This window comes from Centropristis striata, chromosome 14, assembly GCF_030273125.1.
Source record: "Centropristis striata isolate RG_2023a ecotype Rhode Island chromosome 14, C.striata_1.0, whole genome shotgun sequence".
NCBI classification, from domain to species: domain Eukaryota; kingdom Metazoa; phylum Chordata; class Actinopteri; order Perciformes; family Serranidae; genus Centropristis; species Centropristis striata.
Window position 1 is genome coordinate 10,905,332 of NC_081530.1, and position 13,893 is coordinate 10,919,224.

The 13,893-nt window shown below is 38.2% G+C and overlaps 1 protein-coding gene across 4 annotated transcripts in view; it reads right to left on the bottom strand.

The window, feature by feature from the left end:
* Window positions 1–4,868: 4,868 nt before the first annotated feature.
* LOC131985023 (receptor-type tyrosine-protein phosphatase U-like) overlaps window positions 4,869–13,893 on the bottom strand; it is a 321,313-nt gene continuing 312,288 nt past the window's right edge. For all 4 annotated transcript variants that reach the window (XM_059350038.1, XM_059350037.1, XM_059350036.1 and 1 more), the window contains 3 exons: window positions 12,017–12,174; window positions 10,121–10,256; window positions 4,869–5,880 (listed from right to left, as the gene is read on the bottom strand). In XM_059350038.1, coding sequence (XP_059206021.1) covers window positions 5,818–5,880; window positions 10,121–10,256; window positions 12,017–12,174 — 357 coding nt within the window. In that variant the 3' untranslated portion in view covers window positions 4,869–5,817. The remainder of the gene's footprint in view (window positions 5,881–10,120; window positions 10,257–12,016; window positions 12,175–13,893) is intronic.

Below are 13,893 nucleotides of genomic sequence, written 5' to 3' on the forward strand. Positions count from 1 at the left end.
ACTCCTTTCCAGCACCCTGGACTAGACTTTACGGGGAGGCTGAGCAGTGTGATTCCACGGTAATTGGAACAAACTCTCCGGTCCCCTTTTTAAAAAATATTATTATTATTTTAATTATTGTTATTTTAAATAATCAAATAAACTCTTTTTCATGATTTATTCATTAAAACTGTTATTCTGCACAAAATAGCCGACATTGTTGAGTTCTCCCCATTCCCAGCCCTGATTGTGCTGATTAAATAAAGGTGCAGGACTTATATACTGCAGTGAAAAACAAGACTGCAACGAGTAAAATGTGACGGGAGCAAAAGCACATCCTGAAAGTGACAACTGGAGTTCCGAGGGTTAAAAATCTGTGGACTTTTCCTGCAGAGCTGGCTGGACTCGCCTAAAGACAAACTGTAACCCGGCGCCAGCAGATCTGACGTGGAAAGCAGCCCGGTGGTGTTTATCATCGGCTTATAGTCTGCTCAAACAGCTCAGCGTGTCTGCTCCTTTATGTGGATATTAATAACTTATGAGTGAGAATTTGAACAATCAAAAGGCACAGATAACTCTGTTGTGATTGCTCTCTTAGTGGGAGGGTGTGACAATGAAAAATGAAACAAAAGAGCCAAATACTAAACTATTCATGTGTGGAGCTGTGGTGAGAGCTGTGACTGCAGGTAGTCTGGGACTGAAACACTGCCACCAATTTTAACATTACTGAGCTTTATTACCACCGTTATATAATAATTAGATAATCTGTATGTTTCTGACGATTGCCTGGAATGAATATAATTTCCCTGTGAGTATGTGTGTGTGTGTGTGTGTGTGTGTGTGTGTGTGTGAAAACGCCCTGTGATTAATGAAATCATCAAGATAAGCATCCCCAGATCCCCACAAGCCCCTGTCTGTTTTTCATTTCACTCAACCATCTAGAAAGTCTCAGTTCCAGTGCTTGAATGCAGCCTTTCAGTGTGAAACAATGGTTCCTCCAGTAATTACAGACGCCGCCGCCGTGACAATGAGCCTCACACTGTACTCTTAAGCATTCAGATCAGCCTCGGAAAGAAAGAGGCAGCGGCGGCAGCGGAGACAAATCTGAGGACCTGTGTTTTCTTTCCAGCAAGAAAAAAAAACACATTTGCAGGTTTGTGTAATCTGACATGAACAGATGCTTTGAGGAGAGCGTCAAAGCGTCCTTTTGTGCACTGCACACAATAGCAATTGTGTGTTTTTTTTAAATTTTATCCAAGGCGCTTTATGCTGCATTTCATCATCTTTTAAATGCAGTTAAAGGAGATCTATTGCCTCGTAAACACAAAGAGAGAATGTAATTGAACCTGCGGCTACAACACTGACAGTCAAACAATGCACTCTAACGTGGCCTTTGACCTTTATGACGTCGTTTGACATTTCTGGGAACCTGGTCTCACAGGAATCCGTGGAATAGCCACAGAATCACTCAAATTTCCGTGAAACTGACACGGATTTCGCTACAATGCAAGTTAATGACAGTCATATCCCGTGGCTATTCCATGGATATTCTTTCCTATTGGTTTGTTCCAAGTCACGTGACTTTCAAGGTCCCGGCGGTCAGAACAAAAAACATGGCGGACAGTTCTCTCATTTTTAGTGAAAAAAATCAATATTTTGACTTAGTTTCTGCATAAAAACGGATTTTGATCACATTTCTAGTGAGAAATATGTTTTATTTTCTAAATATTCACTCACTGAATGTACATAAACACTTTGTATGGTGGAATAGCCACGGGATATGACTGTCATTAACTTGCATTGTAGCGACATCCGTGTCAGTTTCACAGAAATTTAAGTGATTCCGTGGCTATTCCACGGATTTTGAGTTAAGCAAAACCGTGGCTATTTCACGGATTCCTGTGAGACCATGTTGATTTCTGGAGTCAATCTCTCCGCTGTACGGCCACTTTCCAATGCATATGCGAGCAAATCATCTGTCACTGTCGTGTCTCTCATTTAAAAAGTGCACCGGCAGCAGAGGGAGTACAGTATATTGATAAGAAACAGAGTGCAGGGAGGGGTCAGACAGTGAATCACCAGAGCTTATCAGCCACTCATAAAACACACTAACTAGATGTGACATTGCTTGTAAAGCGCCACATGCAGATTAAGCGCGCCGAGCCCTCGATCAATGGATCATCAAGACTCTCCAATTAAAGAGGTGGCTGAATCCTAGAGGCTCTGTTTGGTGCTAATGATAAAAAAGTCCATTAAAGTTGCTAATTAAATGATAAGCGTAAATTAAAATACAGGTCAAGCGAATGAACTGTGGGATTTTTAAGCAGCAATATCTGCTGGTTGCAAGTGGCTGGAGCGATGGTAGTGGTGGAGGGGTTGGGGGGCATCAACAACTCCTCCATCACTAAGTCCTAAGTGCTTGAAAATACCTTTGCAGAGTGGAGAGTGGAACACTTGTGCAGCTGAAGTTGTAAGCAGCTCACAGAACAGCTCACAGAGCGGGCCACAGTTTTAAAGAAGGGGAAGAAGAAAATTAGTATTAGTATCTTTGCCACTAGGGTTGTCAAAAGTATCGATACTCAAAAAAGTATTGATTATTAAATATATTATTAGCCATGAACTGAAGCTTGCAATTAAAGGCTGACGTCACGTTAATGATTATAAACAACGTAAATAAATAAATCAGGCACTTAGTATGCCCATATTACGTAAGCATAGAGTTAATAAGTTTACATAAATGTTGGTGACTGAAAAGTGTTATTTTCTCTCTTAAAGTCCCAGAATGAAGCAGAGAAAAGTCGACCTGCAACCAAACAGCAACACACACAGCCGACTCTACCATCTGTGTTTGACCAACAACGAAAATATGCCTATTAATTTTTACATGTTGCATATTTCTGTTAAATTTCGGGGTCTTTGTTTTTATCCTTGTGGTATCGAAAATGGTAGCGATTATCGAATATTTTCCTGTGTATCGGAATCAAGTTAAAAATTTTAGTATCTTGACAACCCTACTTGCCACTAATAAACTGCTACTGTAAATAGTAGTTATGTATTGAATATCTTTAAGAATTTGTACAAATCATCCTATTCAACCCATTTATGGGCTTTTTAAATTAAAATTTTCTACAGGATTCTACCAACAAAGAAAATGTTAAAAATTTTGAGAATAACTGAGGACAATGTGTGTAGATTTTGCGGAGAAGAAGAGGAAAACATCTTCCATGTTTTGTCCAGATGTGGCTCTATTTTGGCGCAAAGTGGCTGTCTGAGCAAGGACTTGTCCGAACATTATCACCAATCAATATCATTTGGGGTTTGCAAGAAGAACATAATATGTTGCTAAACACCATTGTGCTTCTGGGGATTTTTTTTATTTTCAAAAAAGAAAAATATATTAAATTGGAACCGTTCATTATGTTCATAAAACATCATAATTTATTGACCAAGTTTATGATGAAAAATAAAAGAAAGCCACAATCAGATGGTTGGCAAAAAATAGCAATTAGCAAAGATTGGGATAAAGATCAATAATTTTTCTTTACTTTAATTTTATTGTTTTAAAGATAAGTTTCTATTATTACCATATATTTTCCACAGTATCCAGCCACATGAAATAGCCACGGATTCGCTTAACTCAAAATCCGTGGAATAGCCATGGAATCACTCAAATTTCTGTGAAACTGACACGGATTTCGCTACAATGCAAGTTAATGACAGTCATATCCCGTGGCTATTCCAACATACAACTAGATTATGTACATTCACTGAGTGAATATTTAGAAAATAAAACATATATTTCTCGCTAGAAATGTGATCAAAATCCATTTTTATGCAGAAATTAAGTCAAAATATTAATTTTTTCACTAAAAATGAGAGATCTGTCCGCCATGTTTTTTGTTCTGACTGCCGGAACCTTGAAAGTCACGTGACTTGGAACAAACCAATAGGAAAAAATATCCATGGAATAGCCACCGAATCACTCAAATTTCCGTGAAACTGACACGGATTTCGCTACAACGCGAGTGATTCCGTGGCTATTCCACAGATTTTGAGTTAAGGGAATCCGTGGCTATTTCACAGATTCCTGTGAGACTAGATGTAGTCTTGAGCAGTGATTTTAGTGTGTGTGTGTTCAGTACTTTTTGAACATTTTGAACACATTTAACAATACCGTGATAATATTGACCATTTTGGTCACAATAACTGTGATATGAAATTTTCATATTGTTACATCTCTAGTAAATAGTTACACTGTAGAAAATCATATCAGTAAATAGTTGCTATATTGAACTCCACATGCTTACACCCATGAATAAATTTTAAAACATGGACATGTAAAAGACCCCCGAGCTGTCCTACTGGAGCAAGAAGCCCCATTTTGTGTCTCTTTATGGTCATTTTGCATCTCTTTGTGATCGTCATGTGTCGCTTTGTGGTCATTTCAAGTCCCTTTATGGCTGTTTTGAGTCTCTTTGTAGTAAATTTAGTGTGTTTTTGGTCATTTAATGTGTCTATGTTGTTGTCATGTGTCTCTCTATGGTCATTTCATGTCTCTTGTGGCTATTTTGTGCGTCTTCATGGTCATTTTGTGTGTCTTTATGGTCGTTTTGTGTGTCTTTGTGGCTTTTTACTGTCTCTTTACGGTCATTTGAATCTCTTTATGGTTGTCTAGCTTCACTTTGTGCCATTTTGATTGACTTTCCAAGAAGAAATGTTAACCCCGGGCCTGGTGCCAGTAGACTTGTTGAATTATACATTCATAATGCTAACAAGCTACCTATTACCTTCTATCTGCCGTAGAGGGGTCTCCCTCTGACCCAGCCCCCCGTGTAAAAAAAAATCTCTCCAAAAAGCGTGGTTGTTAAGCAACAACATATTTTATTTACTTTCCTGTTTTATACACTATTTAGAAAATAAAACACATTGAATAAATACAAATTTAGAAAGCGACAGATTTTCGCCGTATTTCTCACAGCAACACGCGGTTATTCTTACGGAGCTCTCCCGGGACTAGCGGAGGGATTCGCGTTGCAGAATCCGTCCTAAAGCAGACTTGGGCCACACACTGCAATGAAACACTTAAGACTGGGCATGCAGATGCTGAAGTGGTCCCCATTTACAGACACAGAGAGAATGGATTGGCACATTGATAAGACGTTGAGAACATCTAGAAACACCCGGGGGAAGGAGGAAAAAAAACATCTATATACACAGAAAATAAATAAAGAGAAATTAGGTCCAAGACAACTCTACTGTACAGATATGTCCATCGGATGTGACCGACGTCCTTCTTTTCACCCTTACTTTACCTTCAATGGTCAGCCTCGCCCACGATGAAGTTCAAATATAGTACAGTACGACATGGGATGTTCACCAACAGCATATTGCACCATTTACAGTGTTACAAACAAACACAAAATATCACCCAGTGGTTGGCTTCAACTGTAGTTCCCTTTCAGTGTTTGTTCATATAAGGCAGGATACAGCTGAGCTCGTCGAGGTGTACGACAGGTAGTCCGGCTGCCTTCACAGGGCTTGTATAGAAAATGAACTCTACTCCTGTTAAGTGTCCTCTGGTTTGGCAGATGTAAAGGGGCACCAAAGAGTACAGGTTGGATCAGAGCGCAGAGGAAAAGCAAAAAAGGGTGTCAGAAGTATGTTACAAGTTGTCCAGCGAGCTTTCTCAATCAGTCTTTATGGCAGACACTGTTTCATCCAGGCATGGCGAAGAAGACAACCAGAGCTGTATACATGGACTAAAGAGGCAGATCCAGGGTGCAGGATCCACAATCCAGATTTTCTCTTCGAAGAGGGGCCAGAAGTGGGGGATTTCTGCTATCTGACTTCCAAGCAGTCCAGGTACTCCTGGGCCAGGTCATAGCAGAACCGGTACTGCTCCTACAACAAGCACAGATATTAAAGAAGATTATTCACAGTCAATCATTTGCATGAACTACAGATTTTCTTTTGGATGTTTCTGTTGTTGGAAAGCATCCGTTGGAATAATTTTCCATGGTCGAATATTGCAATTTATTGTTATTATGTGTGCCCACTTTTCCTCCAACTGCTTCTTCTACCTCAGGTTAAAGATCAGTCTATTGATATTATGTATTTCTTCCTTCTATGTATTGATCTTATTAAACCAGGGTTTTTTATGGAAGCTCAGAGATGACTGAGAAAAAAATTCTGTTGTATTTTCTAAGTCTGATATAAATTGTTTTCTCATTTGTGTTTATGATTTAAGGGTTAAAAATGTTAGAAATTCATATTTTTTTAATGTATGATAAGAACAGAAGCTGGTTAAAAATAATAATATTTTTTGGGAATGTTTTATAATATTTAAGTAACTTGTTTTTTTTGTGCGCACATTAATGTGCTTAGGAGTACCAACGTGAGTGTTTTATATAATACTCAAGGTGACAAAAATAATTATGCAAATACATTTTTTTTCTGCTAATCTTTCACATATGATAGGATCTAATAATCAAACCAAAAATAATCCAGTTTACATGAAGTATATTGAAAATAAATCATTTAATGTGATATTTACATCATAAAATGGAGTTGTTCAAAGTAAAAACATGGTCACTTAAGGGTTAAAAATGTTAGAAAGTCATAATTTTTAATACGTATGATAAGAACAGAAGCTGTTTAAAAACATTTTTGAATTAAGTTTTATAATATTTTTATACCTTGTTTTTCTTTGCGCACATTTTTGTGTATTTGAAGGACTTCAGGTTTTTATTTCAGGAGGATCTAAGGGTGAAGTAGTAAAAATTTGCGGGTACCGGTGTTTGTTGTTGTAATGCTCATTTTGGCCACAGGAGGCTGTAGTGCACCATCAACCTGGTATATTTCAACAAAAAGGAAAAAAAACTCCCCAAACTGTTTTTCTTATTTTCACAGATGAAAAAAAAGTTGACCCTGACTTGTTTTTTTGTTTTTGTTTTCATCTGGCAAAACTTTTTTTGAGGAACTTTGAGGAAATTTGCCTGTTTTTTCACCCTTTCTAAAGCGAATAAACACAAGAGAGGAATTAATTTAGATCAGATTTGACTGAGGTCACTGGTATTTTTCCCTCTCAGGGCTCCCATAGTTACTAGCAGTAGAGCTAGTGCTTGTGTGTAATATCTTCTGTATTAAATGTAAGACCTTTAAACACCCTAAGGCCTCTAAGGCCTTTCTTCAGGAAACTGAAGCGTTTTAAGACATTTAAAGACCTGCAGATACCCTGTCACAAGTATTGTGTGTTATGTGAGTATCAGCAACCTGATATGTCTTAATCCCACATACTGGTATCATGCTGGTAAATACAAGTGCACTGAATGTGTTCTAATATGCGGCTGGAGGCAGAAATGTTTGCCATAAAGCTCTTCTTATCAGCTGTTTTAGGAAAAAAGGAAATTCTATATATAAGTGACTAGTTTTTCTTTGGAGCTTCCACTGGTTGCCTGGCAACCTCACGGTGAAGACAATAGTTAAAGGTACACTATGAGAGATTTAAAAAGAAGTAAAGTAAGAAGCATGCACCAGTGTCTGTATCTATCTCCTCTGTTCATTTCGCTGTGTTTCGGGACATTTCTGGGTGTCACCATTTGAGCACCAAGCTACAAAAATAGCAGACAAGACACAAAAATATCAATATGTCGCTATAGTGAGGTGAACCCCAAGCAATCAAAGTGTTTTTTTTGCACACCAGAGCAAATCTTTTTTTTTTTCTTGTTTAGCCAAGGAAAAGGAGCCAAGTTTCAAGTTGTGTTTAAAAGCAGTAAGTGAAAATTCCTGCATTAGAAAGTCATTAAATGGACTGCACTTATGTAGCGCTTTTATCCTAAGCCCTTTACACTACAGACTGTGTTCATTCACCTGATCACAGACACATTCATACTGGTGTTAGTGGCTACCAGGGCACACTGGTGCCACCTGCCGCCATTGGGAATTAATTCATACATTGATGAACTCAGCATGGGGAGCCATTAGGGGTTCAGTATCTTTCCGTCTTTATGACGTCTTTATTGGGAACCAGTGGGCTCGGGGCTGAGTGCCACAGACAGGGAAGGGAAGTCAGTAAGTATCCAGAGAGACGAACTATAGGATTTTCATGGAAAATCTCCAGCCTTATCCTTTAAACCTTTGGCAGTATCAGTCAAGAAAGGGCCAAAAAAACCCTATATCTGAGATGTATAAAAAAAACCTGCCATGATTCATTCACTGTCTATTTAGGTCTTCTTCCTCAAAAGCCATCATGTGTCTCATATAGCTGCATAGCATCCTGGTCTGTTAAGGTGACTGTGGGTGGAGAGATTGGTAATGCTGTCTCCTCCACAATGGATTTGTCCCTGTATGACTGCTGAATGTCAGCGCTAAATAATGGATTTAGGAAAGCTCTGAAAGCTTTGAATCAGAGGGGCTGACACCAACACCACCGCTTTACTCTTGATGCCTCACATCATTTTTATACTTTTGTGCTATCAATAAGTAGTCCTCTTTGTTTGAGCAACTGGTCAAATTAAGCAGACAGTTAAAATACACAACTCAGTAATGCTAACATACCAAACAGAAGCACTGAAGCTGCTGTAGTGATTGCTTTTAGCAGTTTTCTGAACAGGCCTTTTTGACAGTTGTTATTTCTATTTTCTGTTGCTCTCATCCACATTTTTATGCCATTTTTTGCTATTTTGCATCGACGTAGCAAGCTAGCTGGCTATGTAAGGTAACGTGCTAACTCACTGAGCTAAAAACTTTTGTGTCAATTTCCCTTCTGTCTCTCCTCTTTTCCTTTCACTTAACGTTCATAAATTGGAATACTTAGGATAAGCACAAATCTATCACTTAACTTTATATTTAACCATCATGTGATAAAGCTTAACACATTTTTATGAATATCCTTCTATTCATTTTCCTCACGGGGGCAGCAAGCTAAGCAAAGTATTCCAGATGTTCCTCTCCTCAGCCACAACGTCCAGCTCATCCTGGATGTCTGAGCTCCTCACCCTGACCAGGCGGCAACCTCCGGGTCTGAGCATGGAGGCAAACCAGGAAGTGCCTTAAGCTGCTGAATTGTTTGCAGCCGTGTTCTTTAATTGATGAATGTCATCTCCTCATAAATTGAGCGGGCAAGCCAGGTGAGTCTAATTAACATAGGATTAGCATAAGTTACCGCCCATCAATGCCCATATAAAGGAGTGCAGGGCCGTGTGTAGACGCCACACAGAGGAAACAGCAACAGAATGCCTAAAGCAAAGCGTAAATCCGTTGGAGCACAGGTAAAAAGAAAAAAAAAACTTTAGCAGTTCAGAACTAGAAGTTCTGCTCCAGGAGATCACTTTCAAGAAGAAAATTATATTTAGCATCCTTAGTGCGGGTTGCACCAACACAAACAAAAAGGAGGCCTGGGAGGCAGATACGCGTGCAGTGGAGGCATTAAAAGGAACAAGAAATTGAAGAAAACCATGTTCTAATCATTTTTTCCATGAGTGTATATACACTGCTCAAAAAAATAAAGGGAACACTTAAACAACACAATGTACAGTAACTCCAAGTCAATCACACTTCTGTGAAATCAAACTGTCCTTGAATGTGTGGTGTCACTAATTGACGGCATGATTTCCAATTTACTTGATTCATGTTCAAGCGTAGGCACTTTTAATTTAATTAAAATGAAAAAAAAATGAAATTAATAAATAAATACATAAATATGACGGAAATTTCACTGTATGTATGTATCTTATTGAACTTAACAAAAGAAGACAACACAACCATGCCAACATGTCAGCACTGAAATGTGCTTAAGAGTACTCCTGAGTGTTCGTAGGATTTGTTCTTACCTAAGAAAAATCCTGGATAAGAACAAAAATCATGAATGCCACAATCTACATAAAAACTTCGTAAGTAGCACCTAAGAACAAATTTGTTCTTAAGAACAGTTCGTGAATGAGGCCCAATGTTTTTTTGGCCTTGTTAAATACTCCATTTTTGCTGCCTTTCCACGACATGGTACAGCACATCTCTACCCAACAGGATTTATTTCTAGAAAGTGGCTCATTTAGTTTCTCTGTCTCCTTGCAGAACAGTTTGCGAGCCAGCAGCAGAGTATGACGGAATATGTAAAGAGAGATAAAGATCCCTGCTTGCTCACCATTGTCTCCACCATGTTTGGCTTGGAGTTGCGCAGCGTTTTGGCAGCAAAGAACACGTCCACTATGCTGTGGTGACGGATCATTTCCAGGATCATGGTGCTGGCACAGAAAGTACCGCTTCGCCCGCCGCCATTCCTGCTCCGCAAAAGAACGCACAAAGACACACAGACACAAAAGAGAAGCATAAAGACATGAGTGACCTAATAAAGATGTGGTAGAGCAGCTCAGGCAGCCTCTCACTGGGGGTGCTACAGAGTGAAATGTCATGAAATGACTGAGCACAGATCAAGTATGCTGTCAGAAAAAGGCCAACTGGCAGACTTTCAAGATGAATATCTGAGTAAAAGTTCTCATTAAAATACAGGAGCGGGGACTTAATCAGATATGAGATGTCTAACACACAGGCTGACCTCCAGAGATCAGAGGGCCCTGACACGGCGGAGGGGGACCGCTCTAATGGAAGCAGGCACACAAACACTTAGAAAGTTTGTAGACTTTTCAGACTTATTAAATCTCATTAACTCTGAGCTTCGGAGGAAAAAAATTAACCTTTAAGTGTGTCCATGGCGAGTCTTAAATAACAGTTTCATATTAATGCAGTGTGGCTTCTCATTAGAACGTGTCCACATGAGGTCCACATCGAGCCCTTCAATTTACTGGCTTATTCTTGTTTTTTCTTCATTAATTGCAAATGCTGTAAAAAAGGTATTATTTAATTAATTCATTATTTTTATTACAAATATTAACCATCAAATGGACAATAAATGCTGTAAAATAATTTAGTGGGAAATTATAGATTTTATAGATATTTTGCTTAATGTGAAAATTAAGGTGACTTCCTGGATTATTACAGAAAAACTTAAAATTTATTGTAAAAAACGGAGTGAAATACCCCTGTCATGTTAAAGTAAAAAAAAAATCTTAGTTATTCTACAGATATATATACATAGTTTTTTAATACAGAAATTTTACAAAATTAATTTTAAATTAATATTTTTTAAATAAATTATATATTTTTTAAATAAATGAATGCAGTGCGAGAAATCATTAGAACATGTCCACATGAGGTCCACATGGAGCCCTTCACTTTACTGGGTTATTCTTGTTTTTTCTTCATTATTCTTTTATGAGTGAAATACTTCCGTCATGTTAAAGTAAAAAAAACAAAACCTTAGTTATTCCACAGATATATATAGTTTTTTTTAACCCTTTGATGCACAACATAGGTCTAAAGTGACCCGACAGAATTTTTATGTTCTATATCTTTGCAATCAATTATTTTCATTATTCAGTATTCCAGGTATTCCTCAATTAGTTTGTTTTTGATCACCATACATCCTAATTTTATGTTTTCCTTTATTCATTTTTGAATAAAATCCCTTTTTGTGTCACTACTCTTCTAATGTACAACATGGGTAAAAAATTACCCATATCCATTTTTTAACTAAGTAGCTTGTTAATCTAACTACATAGCTAACTTCTTGGCTAAGTAGTTAGCTTAGCAAGCTACTTAGCCAAGTAGTTAGCTATGTAATAATACAAAAACTTTTTTCTTCATAAATTATGAGAAGCAAAATGGAAATAATGATATGTTGTTATCAAAACAAGATATTTAAAGAATACTTGGAATATTCAATCATAAAATAAATTGATATTAAAATATAGAGCACAGAAACACACAGCAGCATTAAATAACATGGGGAATGAATATGTTGTGCATCAAAGGATTAATACAGAAATGTCATTTATATTTATTTAAATAAATTATCTGTAAAATAACTTATGTTCACTATTTCAAGAGGGTTCGTGCTTGGCAACTTTTGCTGCCAGACTTTTTATTTTTATTTTTACAGTGTATATTTCCATTCAGACAAGAATAACATCTTTGCACTCACAGGCAGTGGACGATGGTGCGTCCCTCTCCACACTCCATCTGCCAGTTGTGAACCTGGGCCAGAAGGCTGAGGAAGGCTTTCTTGGAGTCGGGAACGTCGCGGTACGGGGACCAGCGCAGGAACTGGAAGTGGCGGACCACAAGCTGGCCTTCCTGGAGCTTTACAGAGCAAGCATTGTGGAAAGGGAGGAAAAACAGTTTTATTATGTTTGATATAAGACATCATATATGCACCAAACCTACTGCATTCACTCCACACACCACATCCAAGCATCTATCTGGCTTTTCAGCAGCCAGAGGGGATCCTGTCAACACTTCAACCCTGCCCCGTTCAACTGTGGAGCTCCTGTTCTCAACTTCTAATTGGGATGTTCTAGTTGCAGTGTCTAGCAGTGTACTGTAAGCTACCACCATGAAGTGAGAGATTATTGGAATAATGTAAATAAACTGTAGGCCACCATGCTATTAAAAGTATCCAAGAGAGTCTGGCTGCAGACTTGCACTGTCAGGACCAGAAGTTGATTCGAAGCCTTTCAAAATAAAAGCGAGCATACTGGGAGCATGTATTTTTCATTCCCCATGTTTATTTCGTGGGTCTTTATTTTATGTATACACTGTGAAAATGTTTATGTGTATTGATGTGTTCAATTAAAAAGATTTTTAAAAATGTATATCTTTCCAGTTCAACTGGATAAGGTGAAAAAAAGCAAGAAAATATCAAGATAAAAAAAACAAAAAAGACACTGTACTGTCAGGACCCTTCGTTGCAGACCTGCACTGTGAGGTCCGGAAGTTGATTTGAAACCTTTCAAAAATAAAAGCGAGTCTACTGGAAGCACGTATTTTTCGCTTGCATGTGTGTCCTGATACATGTACACAAGATACAAACAAAACAGAGATCCGTCCATAAAAACACTGCTCCATAGTACTATTAGTGGTCGAGAAGTCCATTTTTGTATCTTGCCTTCTACCTTGTTCTTCTCATTTTTGACCTGTTTTTCATGATTTCATGAACTTTTTTTTGTCATTTTGACTTTTTTTCTCATGACTTTGACTTCTTTCTTGTTATTTTGACTTTTTCTTCGTGGCTCCAACTTTTTTTTCTCAGTTTAACTTTTTTCTCGTGACTTCAACTTTTTTCTTGTGACTTCAACTTTTTTCTTGTGACTTCAACTTTTTTCTCGTGACTTCAACTTTTTTCTCGTGACTTCAACTTTTTTCTCTTTATTTTGACTTTTTTTTCCTCATTTTGAATTATTTCTCTCAACTTCAACTTTTTTCTTGTTATTTTGACTATTTTCTCGTTTTTTTTCATGACTTTGACTTTCTTCTGCCTGCCTTTAATTTGGAGGAACACAACGCTAACAATACCACTGTTGTGTATAGCCAGTTATCACAGTTCATTATTTCTGGGCAGCCAGCTACTCGAAGCACCTTCGCTGTATCTACTGGACAGTGGAATACCTTCTTGGGGCAGAGGCTATCGGTGTCATGCTCTGTGGTGTCCGTCTCCTCAGGATCCTGCAGAGAGCCATGTGGGATCAGTTTCTGACACAGTGTCAAGATATTTGAGGGGCAGGGTGGGAGTGGGGGAACTAACGCAGGAGGTTTAGGCCAACAGGAGGGTTGGGTAAGGCAGCGCAATAGCTAGTAGGGTTTAAAGGACGGGACACATTGGCTCAACTAGCTGCTGGAAGCTTCTATAGGAGACTGATGAGCACCTACTGAGGCTACTCAGGATGGGATCTGGAAGTGTTTCTACAGTAAAGTAGGAGCAGGAGCTAAGCTAAATTACTCAGACAACACCCAGCCATGGGTATACACACAGACTCACAACACACACATACATACAGGTGCATCTCACTTCATTAGAATATG